At 40.0% G+C, this 14,594-nt stretch overlaps 1 protein-coding gene across 1 annotated transcript; it reads right to left on the reverse strand.

The window, feature by feature from the left end:
• Window positions 1-1,305: 1,305 nt before the first annotated feature.
• On the reverse strand, window positions 1,306-4,485 carry LOC105058557 (subtilisin-like protease SBT1.7). The gene is given in 2 exon segments (XM_010941520.4): window positions 1,306-3,518; window positions 3,521-4,485. Coding segments are annotated over 2 exon segments (2,307 nt in total). The 5' UTR covers window positions 3,939-4,485; the 3' UTR covers window positions 1,306-1,629.
• Window positions 4,486-14,594: the final 10,109 nt, after the last annotated feature.

Here is a 14,594-nt window from a genome sequence, read left to right on the forward strand (position 1 = left end):
AAGCCCAATTAGCAATCCTGATCGCAGGCATCTTATCATAGTGATCCAACCGATTCACGTGCCGACCGCCAGGAGGGTTGGCAAAAGGCACGTAAGTTGTAACTGTTCTCTTTCCCAAAAGCTGTCCAGCCACTATAATTACATTCTTTCTCTTTAGGCATGCGACTCATGCTTTATAAAAAAGTTCAAAAAAAAAAAAAAAAGATTCACACCAAGAATCCTCCAAAGTTTTTTTTCTTTTTTCTTTTTGGACAAGAGAATCCTCCAAAGTTCAACCGGTGACCCGATTCATTTTACCACCTAGATGGTAGATATCTCCGATGCTAGAAAGATGGAAAGAGCTGAGGAGTAAGGACCACCTGAGCTGGGGAAAAAAAGTTAATTTATTTTGTTTGGCGTAGAATTCTTATAGGGTGAAAATGGAGAGACAAAAAAGTTGAAATTTTTTTAATAATATAAATTATATTAAAAAAATTCATATAAAAATAAAAGATTAGAATTCATATAAAATTTTAATTCTCTTAAATTTATATAAAAATAATTTTTTATTTTTAAATAAAATAAAATTTTTAGTTTTCATATTTACATCTAATAAATTTTTTTTTTATTGGGCAGCCCTCCTGGCAGATTCGCACCAATCGCGGTTGGACTCTCGTCCACATGCCCTCAACTTCTGCCGGATTGTCGATGATGCGTCTATTTTCAACGGACCTGAAGTTCCCGCTTCATAAGCGTTCTACGCAACGTAACGGTTAGTTTCCGATTTAAAAATGCCTTTTTATCATTTAAAATTCTAAAACGACAGTGCCGCACCCTGCACCACCATGCATGAGCGAGTATAGAAATCCTTAAACGAGCACGTATTTCATGTTCACCGGTAAACAAGAGGAGTTTGTATGGAAAAACGAAGACCATGCTGCCACCACGCACGCACTCGCTTTGTTATAAAATACTAGGCAACAAATGGGATGACCATGTATGGGAAATTGAAGCCGTACCAAGACGAGCATTTTCTTATCGGCACCTGAGATTTCCAACCGTTTCCATTCCAAAGATCAATGCGACCATAGACAAGAAAACCTTCATACCAAGTTTCAAATCAACAGCTCCATTTTCCAACCCATCCCCCAAGAGTTAATTCTCCTCCTTATTTATTTATTTGTCCTTTGAGGGTAACCCATCACCGAACATTTTGTTAATGTCACTATAGTCGAAGTAAATTGATACACTTAATTTCCTGTTGTTCTTTGGGTAAGCCATAAACATCATTCACCAAACCAAGCTCCTTTAGTTCCAAATCCATACTTCAGGGACCCAAAACACCATGAGCACTTTGCGTCTATTTTATATATAAATAATATACAAATTGCCAAAGTAAATTTTTTTTTCTTTGATTTTCCATTTTCTTGCACATCCACCTAGCTTAATTAGCGGAAAACAACAATAAAATCGCAAATTTGCAAGTAAAAAGATGCAAACACTGGCAACGTTTGGTTGTCACGTTTGGATCTCCAGACAGCAGCGAGGAGGACGCGGATGGTGCACCGTGTTTCTGGTGTAACCCAGCAATCACTCCCCACCCCATCAATCACCGTCCATTTTCTTTTCTTTACTTGTCGTGATATGATCTCACGTCCAGCTGAACGCGATGGGGCTGGCGACCACGTGCTTGCCGTCGGACCACTCGAGACGGCCGAACCCGAGCGATCCCGACGGCAGCGACGGCGCCGAGAAGCTCACTGTGTAGCTTTGCTTCTCTCCCCCCTTCGTGAACCTCAGCTCCGCCGGCTCCACCGCCACTTTCACCTCTCCGCCGGTCACCGACGTCGCCACCGTTGCCTTGTACGTCCCGGGCTCCCCCACGTTTGTCAACGTCCTCGTGTGTTTCACCGTCTCAGCGCCGCCGCCGTTCCCGCTCGTCGTCGCGAACGCCACCGCGAAGGACGGGTAGTTGAGTCCTGAGACCGCGTAGGTCTTTTTATCATCGCAGGCGTAGTTGGTTCTTTTGGCGACGGCGGCGATCTGGAGGGAGGTGTAGTTAAGGGCGCAGAGGAAGTCAATGTAGTCGTCGGCGGTGAGGTCGTAGACGAGGCCCGGCTCCATGGCGCGTGGGGGGTCGACGTGGCCGGCGCCGTAGTCGAAGGGGGTGGCGGCCTTGCCGGTGGCGACATCGAGGAGGCCATCGCCGCCGGGGTAGGCGGAGTAGGCGGTGGTCATGAGGGCGGAGCGGATGGCGGCGGGGCTCCAGTCCGGGTGGGCCCCTTTGAGGAGGGCGGCCAGGCCGCTAACGTGGGGACACGACATGGAGGTCCCGGAGATGATGCTGAATTCCACCCGCCGCGAGTCCACCGACAGCCCCGTGGGCCCCACCGCACCGGTCCATCCGGCCAGGATGTTGACACCGGGGGCAATCAGATCCGGCTTCAGGATCTCCGGCGTCACCGCGTTCGGCCCCCGCGACGAGAACGCCGCCACCACCGGCGACGGCCGCACCCCCACCTTCGTCCCCCCGAACACAACGCTCGCTGTCGGACTCGTCTCGGACAACAGATATGCTCTGATGGCGTCGCCGGCCTTTTCGCCAACCCCGGAGGCGGGAAGGAGGTGGGCGTCGGCGACGAGCTCCTCGCCGTTGGCGTCGGTGTTGGCGAGGACCATCCCGGCTCCGCCGGCTTCGCGCACCACATAGCCCTTCTGGACCCGAGGACTGATCCCGCGGTCGCAAAGAACGATCTTCCCGGCCACCTTCTCCGGGATCAGCGTCCCCGGCATGCAAAGATTCCCGCTGGTGGAGTTGCTGGCGTTTCCAGCGTACACGATGGGAAGCGGCGTGCTCGGAAGCGGCTTCCCACTATAGAGGGAGACCCCAGTATAGTTCTTGCCATTTCCGAGCACCACATAGGCTGGGAAGTCCCGGTCGAGAGTTCCAGCCCCCACGGTGGTGATCCAGGGGGCGACGTTGGAGAGGCTGGAGTCGGTAGGGCCGGCGTTTCCGGCGGAGCACGAGACCAGAACCCCCTTCTCCATCGCGTTGAACGCCCCGATCGCGACGCTGTCCCTATAATAATCCGACATCCCGCCGCCGAGGGACAGAGAGAGTACATGGCACCCGTCGTCCACCGCCGCGTCCATTGCGGCGAGGATGTCGGAGCTGAAGCACCCGCCGGCCCAGCACACCTTGTACGCGGCGACGCGAGCCCGGGTCGACATTCCCCTGGCGGTGCCGGTGGCAAAGCCAAGGAGGCTCGCGTCCGTCACGGCGGAGCCGGCGGCGGTGGTGGAGGTGTGGGTCCCGTGGCCGTCGATGTCTCGCGGAGACCGCGACTCCCTGCTCTCGTCGATGGGGCCCATGCTGGCCTCATAGCCCTTGGAGAAGAACCGCGCCCCGATCAGTTTCCGGTTGCAGGACGTCGCCTTGAAGTCCTTCCCCTCCTCGCACGCGCCCTTCCACCCGGCCGGCACGGGGCCGAAGCCCGTGTCGTCGAAGCTTTTCCTCTCCGGCCAGACGCCGGTGTCAGAACTCCCACCACGACATCGCTGGCGGTGTTGGCCTGGGGGACGAGGCCGTCGCTCTTGTCGAGGCCCAGGAACTCCGGTGTCCGAGTGGTATGGAGCTCGTACCGGACCTCCGCGAGGACGCAGAGGACACCGTCGAGAGATTCCAAGGCTTGGGCCTCGGCCGGGGTGAGGCGGGCGGAGAAGCCGTGGGCGACGGTGTCGTATAAGTAGAGGATCTTAGCGGAGTCAGAGACGGAACGGAGGGAGGCGTCGTACCAGTTGCCGTGCTCGGTGAAGGTGGCCGGCATCCTGGATTTGGCCATGTGGACGATGTACGTCACCCTCTTCTCTTTTGCTGCCGCCACGTGGAAGGAGAAGGAGGAGCAAAAGAGGAGGAGAAGGAGGAGGAGCGCCGCCGTGGATGTGGCCGCCGACGCCATCGTAGTCTCTTTGTTGCAGCGGCGTCGGGTGTTGTTTATATAGTCGAAGGGTTTTGGGTGGGTGAGGGGGGGTGGGAAAGGGGTTTCTTTTCGTCTGGAGGAATGATTGCTTGGTGGAAACGAGAACAAAGAAGAGGGTACAGGACGCAGGCAAGAAAAGAGAGGCGAGGGGAGGAAGAGGCCACGAAGAAGGAGAGAGATAAGGAAGATAGAAGGAAAGAGTGATAGGACGGTCACATGGGTTTCGTCTTTTTTATCGTTTGCTCTTTAGCGTTTGTTGTTGTGTTTTGAATATACGTATTTTAATTAGGAATCTCGGGAACGGTTTGTTCCATGCGACACTCTTTGACGAATACGCTCGCTCTTCCTCTCTCCCTCTCTTCTTCTCCGTCCGCTCTCCTCGCTGCCACAAGAAAGTTGGAGCGTAGGAGCGGACCAGAAGAGAACGGCAACGGGTAGGAGAGAACTCGTAGCCCAGAACGGAGAAAAAGAAAGCGTGAAAGAATGGTAGAAGGGCACCGGGGATTGGGAGGGGCCGGGGAGCGTAGAAGCAAATCCTCCGTGGTACCATTTATAGAAATTTTATTCTTACAATTTTTTTGAAAAATATTATTCAATATTTTAAAGAAAATACGTGGCGATATTTTGGCCATGTAATTTTAGTTCGATCCAATTTAGTGGGGACCCCAAATGGTCCAAACTAATTATCATTACAAGAGGGTATTAGTGTAATGTGCAATTATGGGTACCATTTTGTGACGTCGGCATGTGCCAGGCATGAAGAATTTATCAAGTCAAAAATTATTTGACATATTCATAATCAACTAATCTTCTAAGTTTGGGAAGAGTGTCATGAGTTGTATCTATCCGGTTGTCATGGGACAAGAAAACTGTTCATGTGCATGTAATGGAAGCCTCATAAGACTATTCATGATTAATAGACAGTTGGGCTATTTGTAAAATATGGGGGAAAAAAAAAAAAAAACATACGTCACACCAGTCTAAGATTCAATTTGCTAATTGGCACTATCAGATTTAAGCCCTATTCAAGATAAATTGATCATCTAGATACACATTGATGTACGCAAAGCATCCACTACTCATGTTTCTTCGATTTTTTTTTTTTTTAAATCAATCTAAATATTATTTTGGTTTGTAAAGTTAAACCATGCAATTAATAGTTATAAATGAAGGACATATTAAATGTTGTCCCAGAGAAGAGTGGGAACAAAAATTTTGGTGACATGTCACCAATTAATAAATATCATCTAAAAATATATGTTATTTAGTATTATAATAGAAATATGCCAGTCATGAAATGTCATTCATGAAGAAAGGATGGCTTTGCATTTTTATATAATTAATAAATAAATCTTATTCGAAGATGTATTTCTGTTGCTTTCCTCTTTAAAATAAACAGTAATAATATTTAACAAATAGGAGAGCTCTCCGCATATAGGTTGTCATGTACAAAAAAAACTCAAGTAATTTGTGATAAATATCTGTATTATCAAAGCAAGCATCGAACATATGTGTGTGCGTGTGAGAGAGAGAGAGGGAAAATAGTTCTGAATCTTTCCAACGAAGATAGAAGTATGAAGATTCATTCCTGCAATCAAGCATGATGGTTATATTGGATAGGACAAAGCAACCACAGTAGGGTCTGTATAATTATGGATCATCCCATAATGCATGGATTCTTGTACATATTTTCTGGATGATGCCTCTCTAATCCTATTCTCAGCAGGAAAGGACGTGGACTCAAAGGACAAAAGCATGATGTTTGATGGCACTTTGTGAACGACCGTAGTCAGTATCCTCCAAAAATTTAAAGGTATTTTATTTCCTAATTTTGTACAATATATATTTACTGGACAAGCATGGCCCATGCGGTTGTGTTAAAAGCGAACGTACGGATAGTTGTTATTATTTGAAAAAAGTATCAAAAGATTGTATATATGTACAGGAGACAATAAAACTTAAATAATTTATATTCTAGTAGTAAGAATATATATATATATATGTACAGGATAACTATTATTCTAATGGTTGATGCTGTTTCGGGGAATGAATAGATTAAGCTATTGGGTAGTCACGGGATAAAAGGAAGTTAGGCCAGCGTGGGCAACTGTGCCGGGGAAGGTAAAGGAGAGAGGGAAAAGCTCACAGCCACCAAGGCTGAATGGTGGTGGGGGTCCACAGAAGGTGGGTTTTTAGGACTACAGGGCACACTTGTTGGACGGCACTGGCTGGTTGAAATAAGGGGTGGTTTCCACTGGCTTGGTGCCATTGATGGGATTTGTACACTGGGCTTCTTCTTCCATATGCTGGTACGAGAGAACTTTGTATTGCAGTGGATATAATACAGAGAGAGCACGGGACCAAAACGCAACCCCTAGTGGTGGTGGTGTTGGGGGGTGGGTGTTATCTGGTGGAAGCACTGATAACAGATAAGATCACATTGTCACGGGCCGTTCTGGGGAGATGGAAACTGGCCTTTTTGGGGTTCGACAGTGATAAAAGTCCTTCTTTTCTTTTTTTTCTTTTTTTGGCAGTACGTCTACTTCAATTATATAAATGAATTGCAATTTTGCAATGCATAGTCTTGCTAATGTATTATATATATATATATGTAGCCACTTTCATCATTTTTGTACTCTTGCATCAATAAAGAAATTCGGAATAAATGTATCACACCATCATATCACCTCATATATATTTCTTCTGCACGACTTTTTTGACATTTGAGATATGCACCACCCTTAATCCATAACTACGTTTCCCCACCCTTATTGCAAGTAGATACAGGATGTTTTCTTGTGCAGAAGACTTTGTTTTTACAATAGCTATACTCCTATGTTGGGATCAAAATAAATGCAATTTAATAATATCTAGGTAAATAGATAGGTGGAAAGTAGATGCATGACGTACGTCCTTAACTGAGGCACCGGATACTTTACAATGCTGCCACGGGTTTTCCTATGGCTTTATTGAAAAAGGGTTTTCATACAACTTTATCGTATTGCAGGTTCCAATAAAATTTTGCTGGAGGGAGGGAGGGACGGTTTAAAGTGGGATTTACGAGATGAGGAATGAAGCCAGCAGCAAATAAGAAACCTAATTGATGTGGTGCACCGCTGTTACGATACATGCAGGGTAGGATACAATTTTTCATAAAGTACTACAATATCATATACACAATGTGTTTATAGCTAGCTAAGGTGTAGATGATTCAAAATCGTTGGCTTGTCGAAATTCATTTGGTGGCGTGGGGGGTACTATGTGCAAGATACCTAACTTATAGGTATGATGATCGTGGGCCATTCTTCTACATAATGTGTGTACTTTCTGATCAAGTCTAGAAATAATTTTCACCGGCTCACATGGGCGGCTGTATTGTATGGTAATGTCGGCGTATAAAGGTGAGCAAAATTTGAATCTGAACCAATCAAATTAGTGAAATCGAATCAAACTGTAGATTTAGTTGGACTTAAAATTTTATTCAATTTGATTTGATTAATTTTTGACATATAAAAAATAAGTTCAAATTATTTCAAATTTATCGGTAAATAAAATCATTCTCAAATCGAATCAGACTGATTTCAATAAAACGATGTCATTTTGATTAGAATATTGTTCATATTAAAGTATTAATGTATTAAAAAATAATTTTAAATTTATCGTGTTGTTTATTGATTTGATTTTGTGTTGATTAGTCTTAAATCCTAAGTGACTTATTTACTAGATTGTTTTTTTTTGTAATGTGTTGGAGATTTTTATCTTAATCCTTAATGATGGTGTTTGTTTAAAAATTCTATTTTATTAAGTGACAATATCTTATGTCAATTTAAATAATTTTACTTGATAAATTCTCTTGATGGTACTCTTATGTGAAAAAGAAATAAGTGTTCATGAATCACAATATATAATATATATATATATATATATATATATATATATATTGGTAAATCAAACTAAACCAAATCAGACTGTTTAAACTATATTAGTTTGGTTTGGTTTTAATTTTCTACGGATCCGATTTGATTTTAGAAATACCAAATATATTGGTAAATCAAACTAAACCAAATCAGACTGTTTAAACTATATTAGTTTGGTTTGGTTTTAATTTTCTACGGATCCGATTTGATTTTAGAAATACCAAATCATTTAGGATTGATTCGGTTTAGATTTGAGTATGAAATCGGTCCAAATTGAATCATGCCCACTCCTAATCGGAAGAATACATTTCGAGCTATTTTATTGCTCATTTAATGGTTTATGGTCACCTCTTCTTTTAATGTGATCGAGTGCATTGGCCAATTATAATCAAATGCTTGGGCAGCCATGCATGAATGGTGTTATGGTTCTTATGAAACGAAGCGGATGTTCACGTACACCCAAAAAAAAAAAAAATCCTTGGGAACCTATTTAATTAGTAAATGTGTCATGCACCCCTTGTTTTAGGGAAAAGCTTGTGCAATAAATTCATGGTACTAAAGATGGGTGGTTGATACCATCACTTTGAGAATTAGGTTTGCCATAGAAGAGATTTCTTGCTCATACACGCCGTGCAGGGATTGGAGCTATGATAATCAAAAGGTAGATTATTTGACAATCAATGTTAGATAATTAGATTTTGTCTATACGAAATAGTCGGATATGTTCGAGTTTTAATTTAAAAAAATTTAAATTTTTATCTTTTAAATTTTAATTGATTTAAAAGTTTTTAAAATATCTCAAGTCTCTTTTGAAAAGCTATGATTTTTTGGAAAAGAATGCTAATTTTCAAAGAGATATGATATTTTTGAATTATCACATATCTTTGAAATCATCGTATCTTCAAAATCACTAGGATAGAGTTTATAAATAGACTCCTCTAGTGTATATCAAAATACTAACATATTTACTTGGTGCACTCTATTGCAATCCACTAGAGATTTTGCCTTCGTATATTTTGTTTTTATAAATTATTTTTTATTTTTTTTATTTTTTAAACAATTGAAGAAAGTTATTCAAATCAAATCTTCCAACGGTTGTGCTCATTAGAGAAGAATCAGATTATGCTGAATTCTTATACTTTGAAAAAAAAGATCATTGTAGAGCAACACATAAAGCGCAAATCACATTCTGTTGGGGTGGCATACATTACATGCATCAGATAATTTTTTTTTAATCTTTTGGATTCATTTTAATAGCTTATATTTTATAATATTATTTTAAAATAATAAAAATAATTTTTAGATAATATTATTTTTGAAGGGTGTACTTCCTCTTTATATACCTAGTAACTTTAGTACTTGATGGGGTTTGGATTTTGCATATTGGATATCTTTTTTTGAGAATCTCTATATTGAACTTACTGTGTTACTGGGTTGGATTTGGGTATGACTATGTCTAAACTAAGGCAGCATGGTGATCTGGACATCCGTATTCATATTTTATATGCACGCACTGGCGCCGCATGTTCTTGGAGGAGAATTTTTTTTTTGGAAAAAAAGAGAGAGTAAAAAAAAGTATGCCAACGCATAGATATTATTTCCTGATCATGAAACAAACCAATTCAAGCCTGACAAGAAGCTTGAATCTACACACTGACTGTGTTCAGTTCCATTAATACCAATTCAGATGATGATGCAAGTCAAACTTTACTCAGACTCAAGTCAGATTGTTTATGGATTTATTTACAGAGACTTATATTATATATATATAACATCACATTAGCTTTGTTATTCAGGAGTTAGGGAAGAGGAGGAATGCTGGTATTCTTCCCCAAGAACCTCTGTGAAACGAGTGCAAACCCGATTATTCCTCGGCTAGAAGGGAGTTTTGGAAATTAATATGGGGTTACTGACGGCATTTCGACAGATATCCCTTCTGAATTTCGGGATATTTTATTTTATAATTCCCATGTATATATATTTTTAGATTAGTTTACTAAATCTGATTTACCATCAAAATGCCAAATATGTCCTGGTGGTTTCTTATAGCCATGGTTTGCAACCATTTGCAGGGATCCTTTATAGAGGCGTAGCATCTTTCAAGTGTGGTCTTATCATCTTCATTGTTGTGAAAAAATTACAGAAACATCTTCTTAACTTTAGTCTAATTTTATTTATATATCTATATTTTAAAAAATATCAAACTGATCTTTCCAGCCATCCATATATTTCAATATGGTCCAGTCATCTATCTCCGTTGATGAAATGATATTACGTGACAATCACATAATATTATTATTTTATAAAATAATAAAAATATCTTTATCTCCAACTTCTTCCTCTTTTTTTCTTTCTCCTTTCCTGATTGATCCTCTCCTACTCCATTACTAGTGTCCCTCTTTCTACCTTCTCTTTCCTCCTCTCCTCTTCCTCTTCATCTATTTTTTCTCCTCCGTGATGGCTCCCTCTACCTCCATCTATTCTTCCACCTCTTCTCCTTTCTCTTCATCTATTTCTCCTCCTCGTTATCTTTTTTTCAAAGCCACCCATCAACCATCCCCCTCCATGACGGTCTCCCTCTACCTCCACTCCTTTTCATCGATAATCTATCCTTCCTCCTCTCCTTTAATTCTCTCTATCCTCTTCTCTTTCTTGTCTTCCTCCTCTAATCTATTTTTTATCAGTGGCCTCTTTTTCCTCTTCCTTTTTCTTTTTATTCACTTTTTCTTTTCATTCTTTTTCTCCTCCAAACCTATGCATGAGTTATACCTCTCTACGAGGCCTCCATCCATATCTGTCCTTTCTCATCGGCAACCCATCTTTTCTCTTCTTTTTTTCTAATCAATTTTTTTTTTCTATGGTGGCTCATTTCATCTCTATTTATTTCTCTATCTTTTTCCTTTCTTCCTCGTACATTTTTCCTCCTTATCCTCCTTCTCTTCTCTAAGTTGCTCAAAAGTCATCTTCTTCCATGATGATTCCTTCCACCTCCATCCTTTCTCACCGATAACCTATCATTTTCCCTCTTCTTCCTCTCTATCTTCTTTTCCTTCACATCCTCCTCCTCCATTTCATTTCTCATTGGCGGTCTCTTTTCCCTTCTCCTCTTACTCCTCGTCCACTTCTTTTTCTCATCCTCTTCCTCTTCCAAGTTTATCCACGAGCGGGAGGCATTTATTTCTATCGAAAGAAAAAATTAATATTATTTTTTGACAAGAGAACGATTGGATCATATTAGAATATGATGATAATAAAAAAATAATTTAATATTTTTTAAAATATATATGATGCAAGTAAAATTAATTAAAATTAAAAAAATATATAATTTTTTTATAAAGAATTAGCTGCAAGATGAAAGGTCATAATTTTTAATATTTTTTATCTTGCGCTCGCGTCGAGGAGGAGGTCACCCTATATTCAAAAAAAAAAAAAAAGGAGGTCACCATCAGGAGCTTTGGGCAGCAGGACTATCATACAGACAGCTTACAGAGAATCTTGAACAGAGATTGCCCCTCCGTGCTTTCCATCTCTTTTAATCTTTGATTATGATGCTAGTTAACAAGCAAGGCAGTGGATGGGGATTGCAGCAGTTAACAACAAAATGGTTGCATGTTAGATTCTCTCTCTATGTTTTATTTTTTCTTTTTTTGCCAAAAGTTCATATTTATGCACGCCCTGTGGAATTAGAGCCTTGTAAAAATTTAACTTTGGTCGAAAAGGACCGCCAGATCATGACAAGAATTATGAATTCTTGTCAGCCATGCATGACGAGAGGGTTACCAAGTCATTGTCCTTATTTGTCTTCATGTCTGCCAGCTGTGAGATATTAGAAACCGGCATCAATTATTGATGAAAGACTGTTTTGTTTTGGATGCATTTGGTCCCCTTTAGGCTGCAATATTCTACAAACTAATCAGGACCCGCACGTTACGCGAAATCGAATAAACGAAAATAAATTTTTTAAATATTATTATTTTATTTTTAATTATTCAGATGAATAGTGAATAAAAAAATAATTTTATATTTTATATATAAGAGAGAAACATCATGCACCTATTAAATGGAGGTTAAACGTATTGTTGATGGATTGTAAATATTAATTAATAAATAATTTTTTAATTAAAAAAATTAGATAAATAATTTAAAATTAGTGAAATAAATATAAAAAATATAATAATTTCAGATGCATAATAAAATTTATTTGAAGAGTTAAATTGACAACATTTCAATACAATTTCATAGAATATATATATATATATATATATATATATATATATATATATATATATATATATATATGATGTTTCCATCTTTTTCTTTTTAATTTTCAGAAACAAGCTAACTCTGCCAATTTGTAGAACCGGATGCTGCAGCTTTTGGATCGTAGATGATTGATGCACCGTTTGCACTTTTCACTCCTGGAAGTTGTCTCCCTAGAAAATGAATATATAAAGATAAATGCAATATGATACCCAAGTTTTTATATGTTATATAATGTGAGTATTTTTTTTTTTCAAAATATGGATGTGTATTTAGTTCCATATGAATCATGTATTGGATAAATTTTGGATATATATACAAAGTCTAGGAATCTAAATAAAATTTTTTAACTAATTTTTTTATATGAGATCATAAGTTCTTACAAATGATATTAAGCTAGCTTAAATGCGAAAGTATGTGAGAGCCATGTTAACAAAGATATCTGGATTTAAATGAAGAGAATATGTGAAAGCTATGTTGACTGGTGTTTAGCCTTATATTAATTATGTATCACAAGTTTTTTCCCCGATCTTTTAAGCCTTAGTTGTCCGAGAGATGATTTTTCATCCTCATCGCTTCACTTATCTTCGTAACTCTATTTCCTTTTGTTATATAAGGTTTATGCCATAGATCAACCATAAGCAATCTAGGAATCCAAATAGGTGCTTATAGAATATGCTATCACTCCATAAAGACATGAAATACTAGTCATTCTTAAGTTAATTTTATTATGTAACATATATAAGATTGATGGAAAATTGGTGGCTGTGTCATGGAAAATTGGGAGCTTGTAGGAGTATCCATACTTGACATTTCAAAGTCATTCTGCTTTCACGTTAGTTTAGTATTTTAAGAATATACATCAAAAAGATTTGTTACCTCTCCAATTTGATGTCCGTTACTCAAGTCTCAGCTCAAACAAGGACGTGAACTTATGACTTTTGGTCTTAATATCATCTTAGCTTACCACTAATTTATTGGAAATGGTTAACAATATATATTGATACACCTCAAATTCAATCCACACGATATGGCACCATCGACCACTCAGAGCTTGACACAAACCAGCCATGCAACCTTTCATCTTAGCCAATCAATTTTTATCGTGTGGCTATCCCCGAGGGTATGTGGAGATGCTCAAAGCTCCCCTCATTTGGTAACAGATGATCACAACAGCAGAACGGTCTGTTTAACCGCGAAATCCATGTCTTGTTGGATTGCATGTTCCTTAAACATGCGAGTGATTATCTCTAACAAACTCCCTTCACGTACCAAGATGCTAATCGCAACGGATACCCAATTCCATTAACATACATGGATTCATGTATACAATCAAGATGGACAGTTATTCTTCATCATAATTAAGCTTGCAGCTAAAGGTGTGATGGTTAAATTCAAGTATTAAAACTCTCTTTTGCTTGAGAAAAAGGGAAATAGAAGATATAGATCTACGTGGATAATATGAGCTGGCGATGCGTCGTATGCATGAAAGGGAAATCTTCTTGGCCATCGAATGAGGACCACCGCCACTAATTGGTGGAAGCTGGCTCCAGAGAAGCCTGTGTGTGGTGGATCTCTCCCAAGGGGTACCACTAGTTTAACGTTTTCCAGAGGCAGCACGTGAGGTTGAGAAGCCGAGTGCTGTTTCGCTGGAGGCCTTTGAAGCGAATCTTTGGAAGGCCATAATTTCTGTATCTTGCATGTGAAGAGCTGTGCACATGGATGCGCTTCTAGCTGTCTTGTGGGATTCATCTAGAAGCCTTAGTGATTGAAACGATCACGTTGCACCTGCATGAAGAGTTGGATGGCTCGATCTCAGCTATACCTCCACATGTCTCGGCGTCTCAGTAGTCCCTGACCGGACAGCTGCTTCTTTTAGACGTGTACATCTTCCATGCCAGCCCTGACGGCAGGTACGGCTTGTATCTTTTGCATGAAAAGTCGATTGATCTTCTTCCGCAACTCAATCATTAATCATATATTGCGCAGATTTTAAAGCATTTTAATCTTTTGCTTCCATCTGTCTACATGGATGGCTTTAGCGCGATCCACCTCTCAAAGTAGCGGAAGAAGGTGATTCATTCTTTCACATAAAAGATACGACCCTTGGCAGATTTTTTTTTTTTTTTTCTTCTCATGGAATTCGGGGCGGCCCCACTAAAAATATAGTTATGGATATTTGTAGATATGTATAGGTCTATATAATCCAATGTTTTGATGGTTGTATTGATTTAACCTACAAAGTTTATAGAATTTTGGATCCAATTATCTAAATGGGTCCTAAGTTAACCACACACACTCTCTCATGATGATATTTTTCATCAAATGTAGCATCATTGACGAGTCAACCAATGGCTTCAAAATATATAGCTGCAAGCATGGCACATATGGATGATAGCATGGTCCCACCTTGATCAAAAATAATGTAACTACACACGCACACACATATGTACATATA

This window comes from Elaeis guineensis, chromosome 2 (genome assembly GCF_000442705.2).
Source record: "Elaeis guineensis isolate ETL-2024a chromosome 2, EG11, whole genome shotgun sequence".
NCBI classification, from domain to species: domain Eukaryota; kingdom Viridiplantae; phylum Streptophyta; class Magnoliopsida; order Arecales; family Arecaceae; genus Elaeis; species Elaeis guineensis.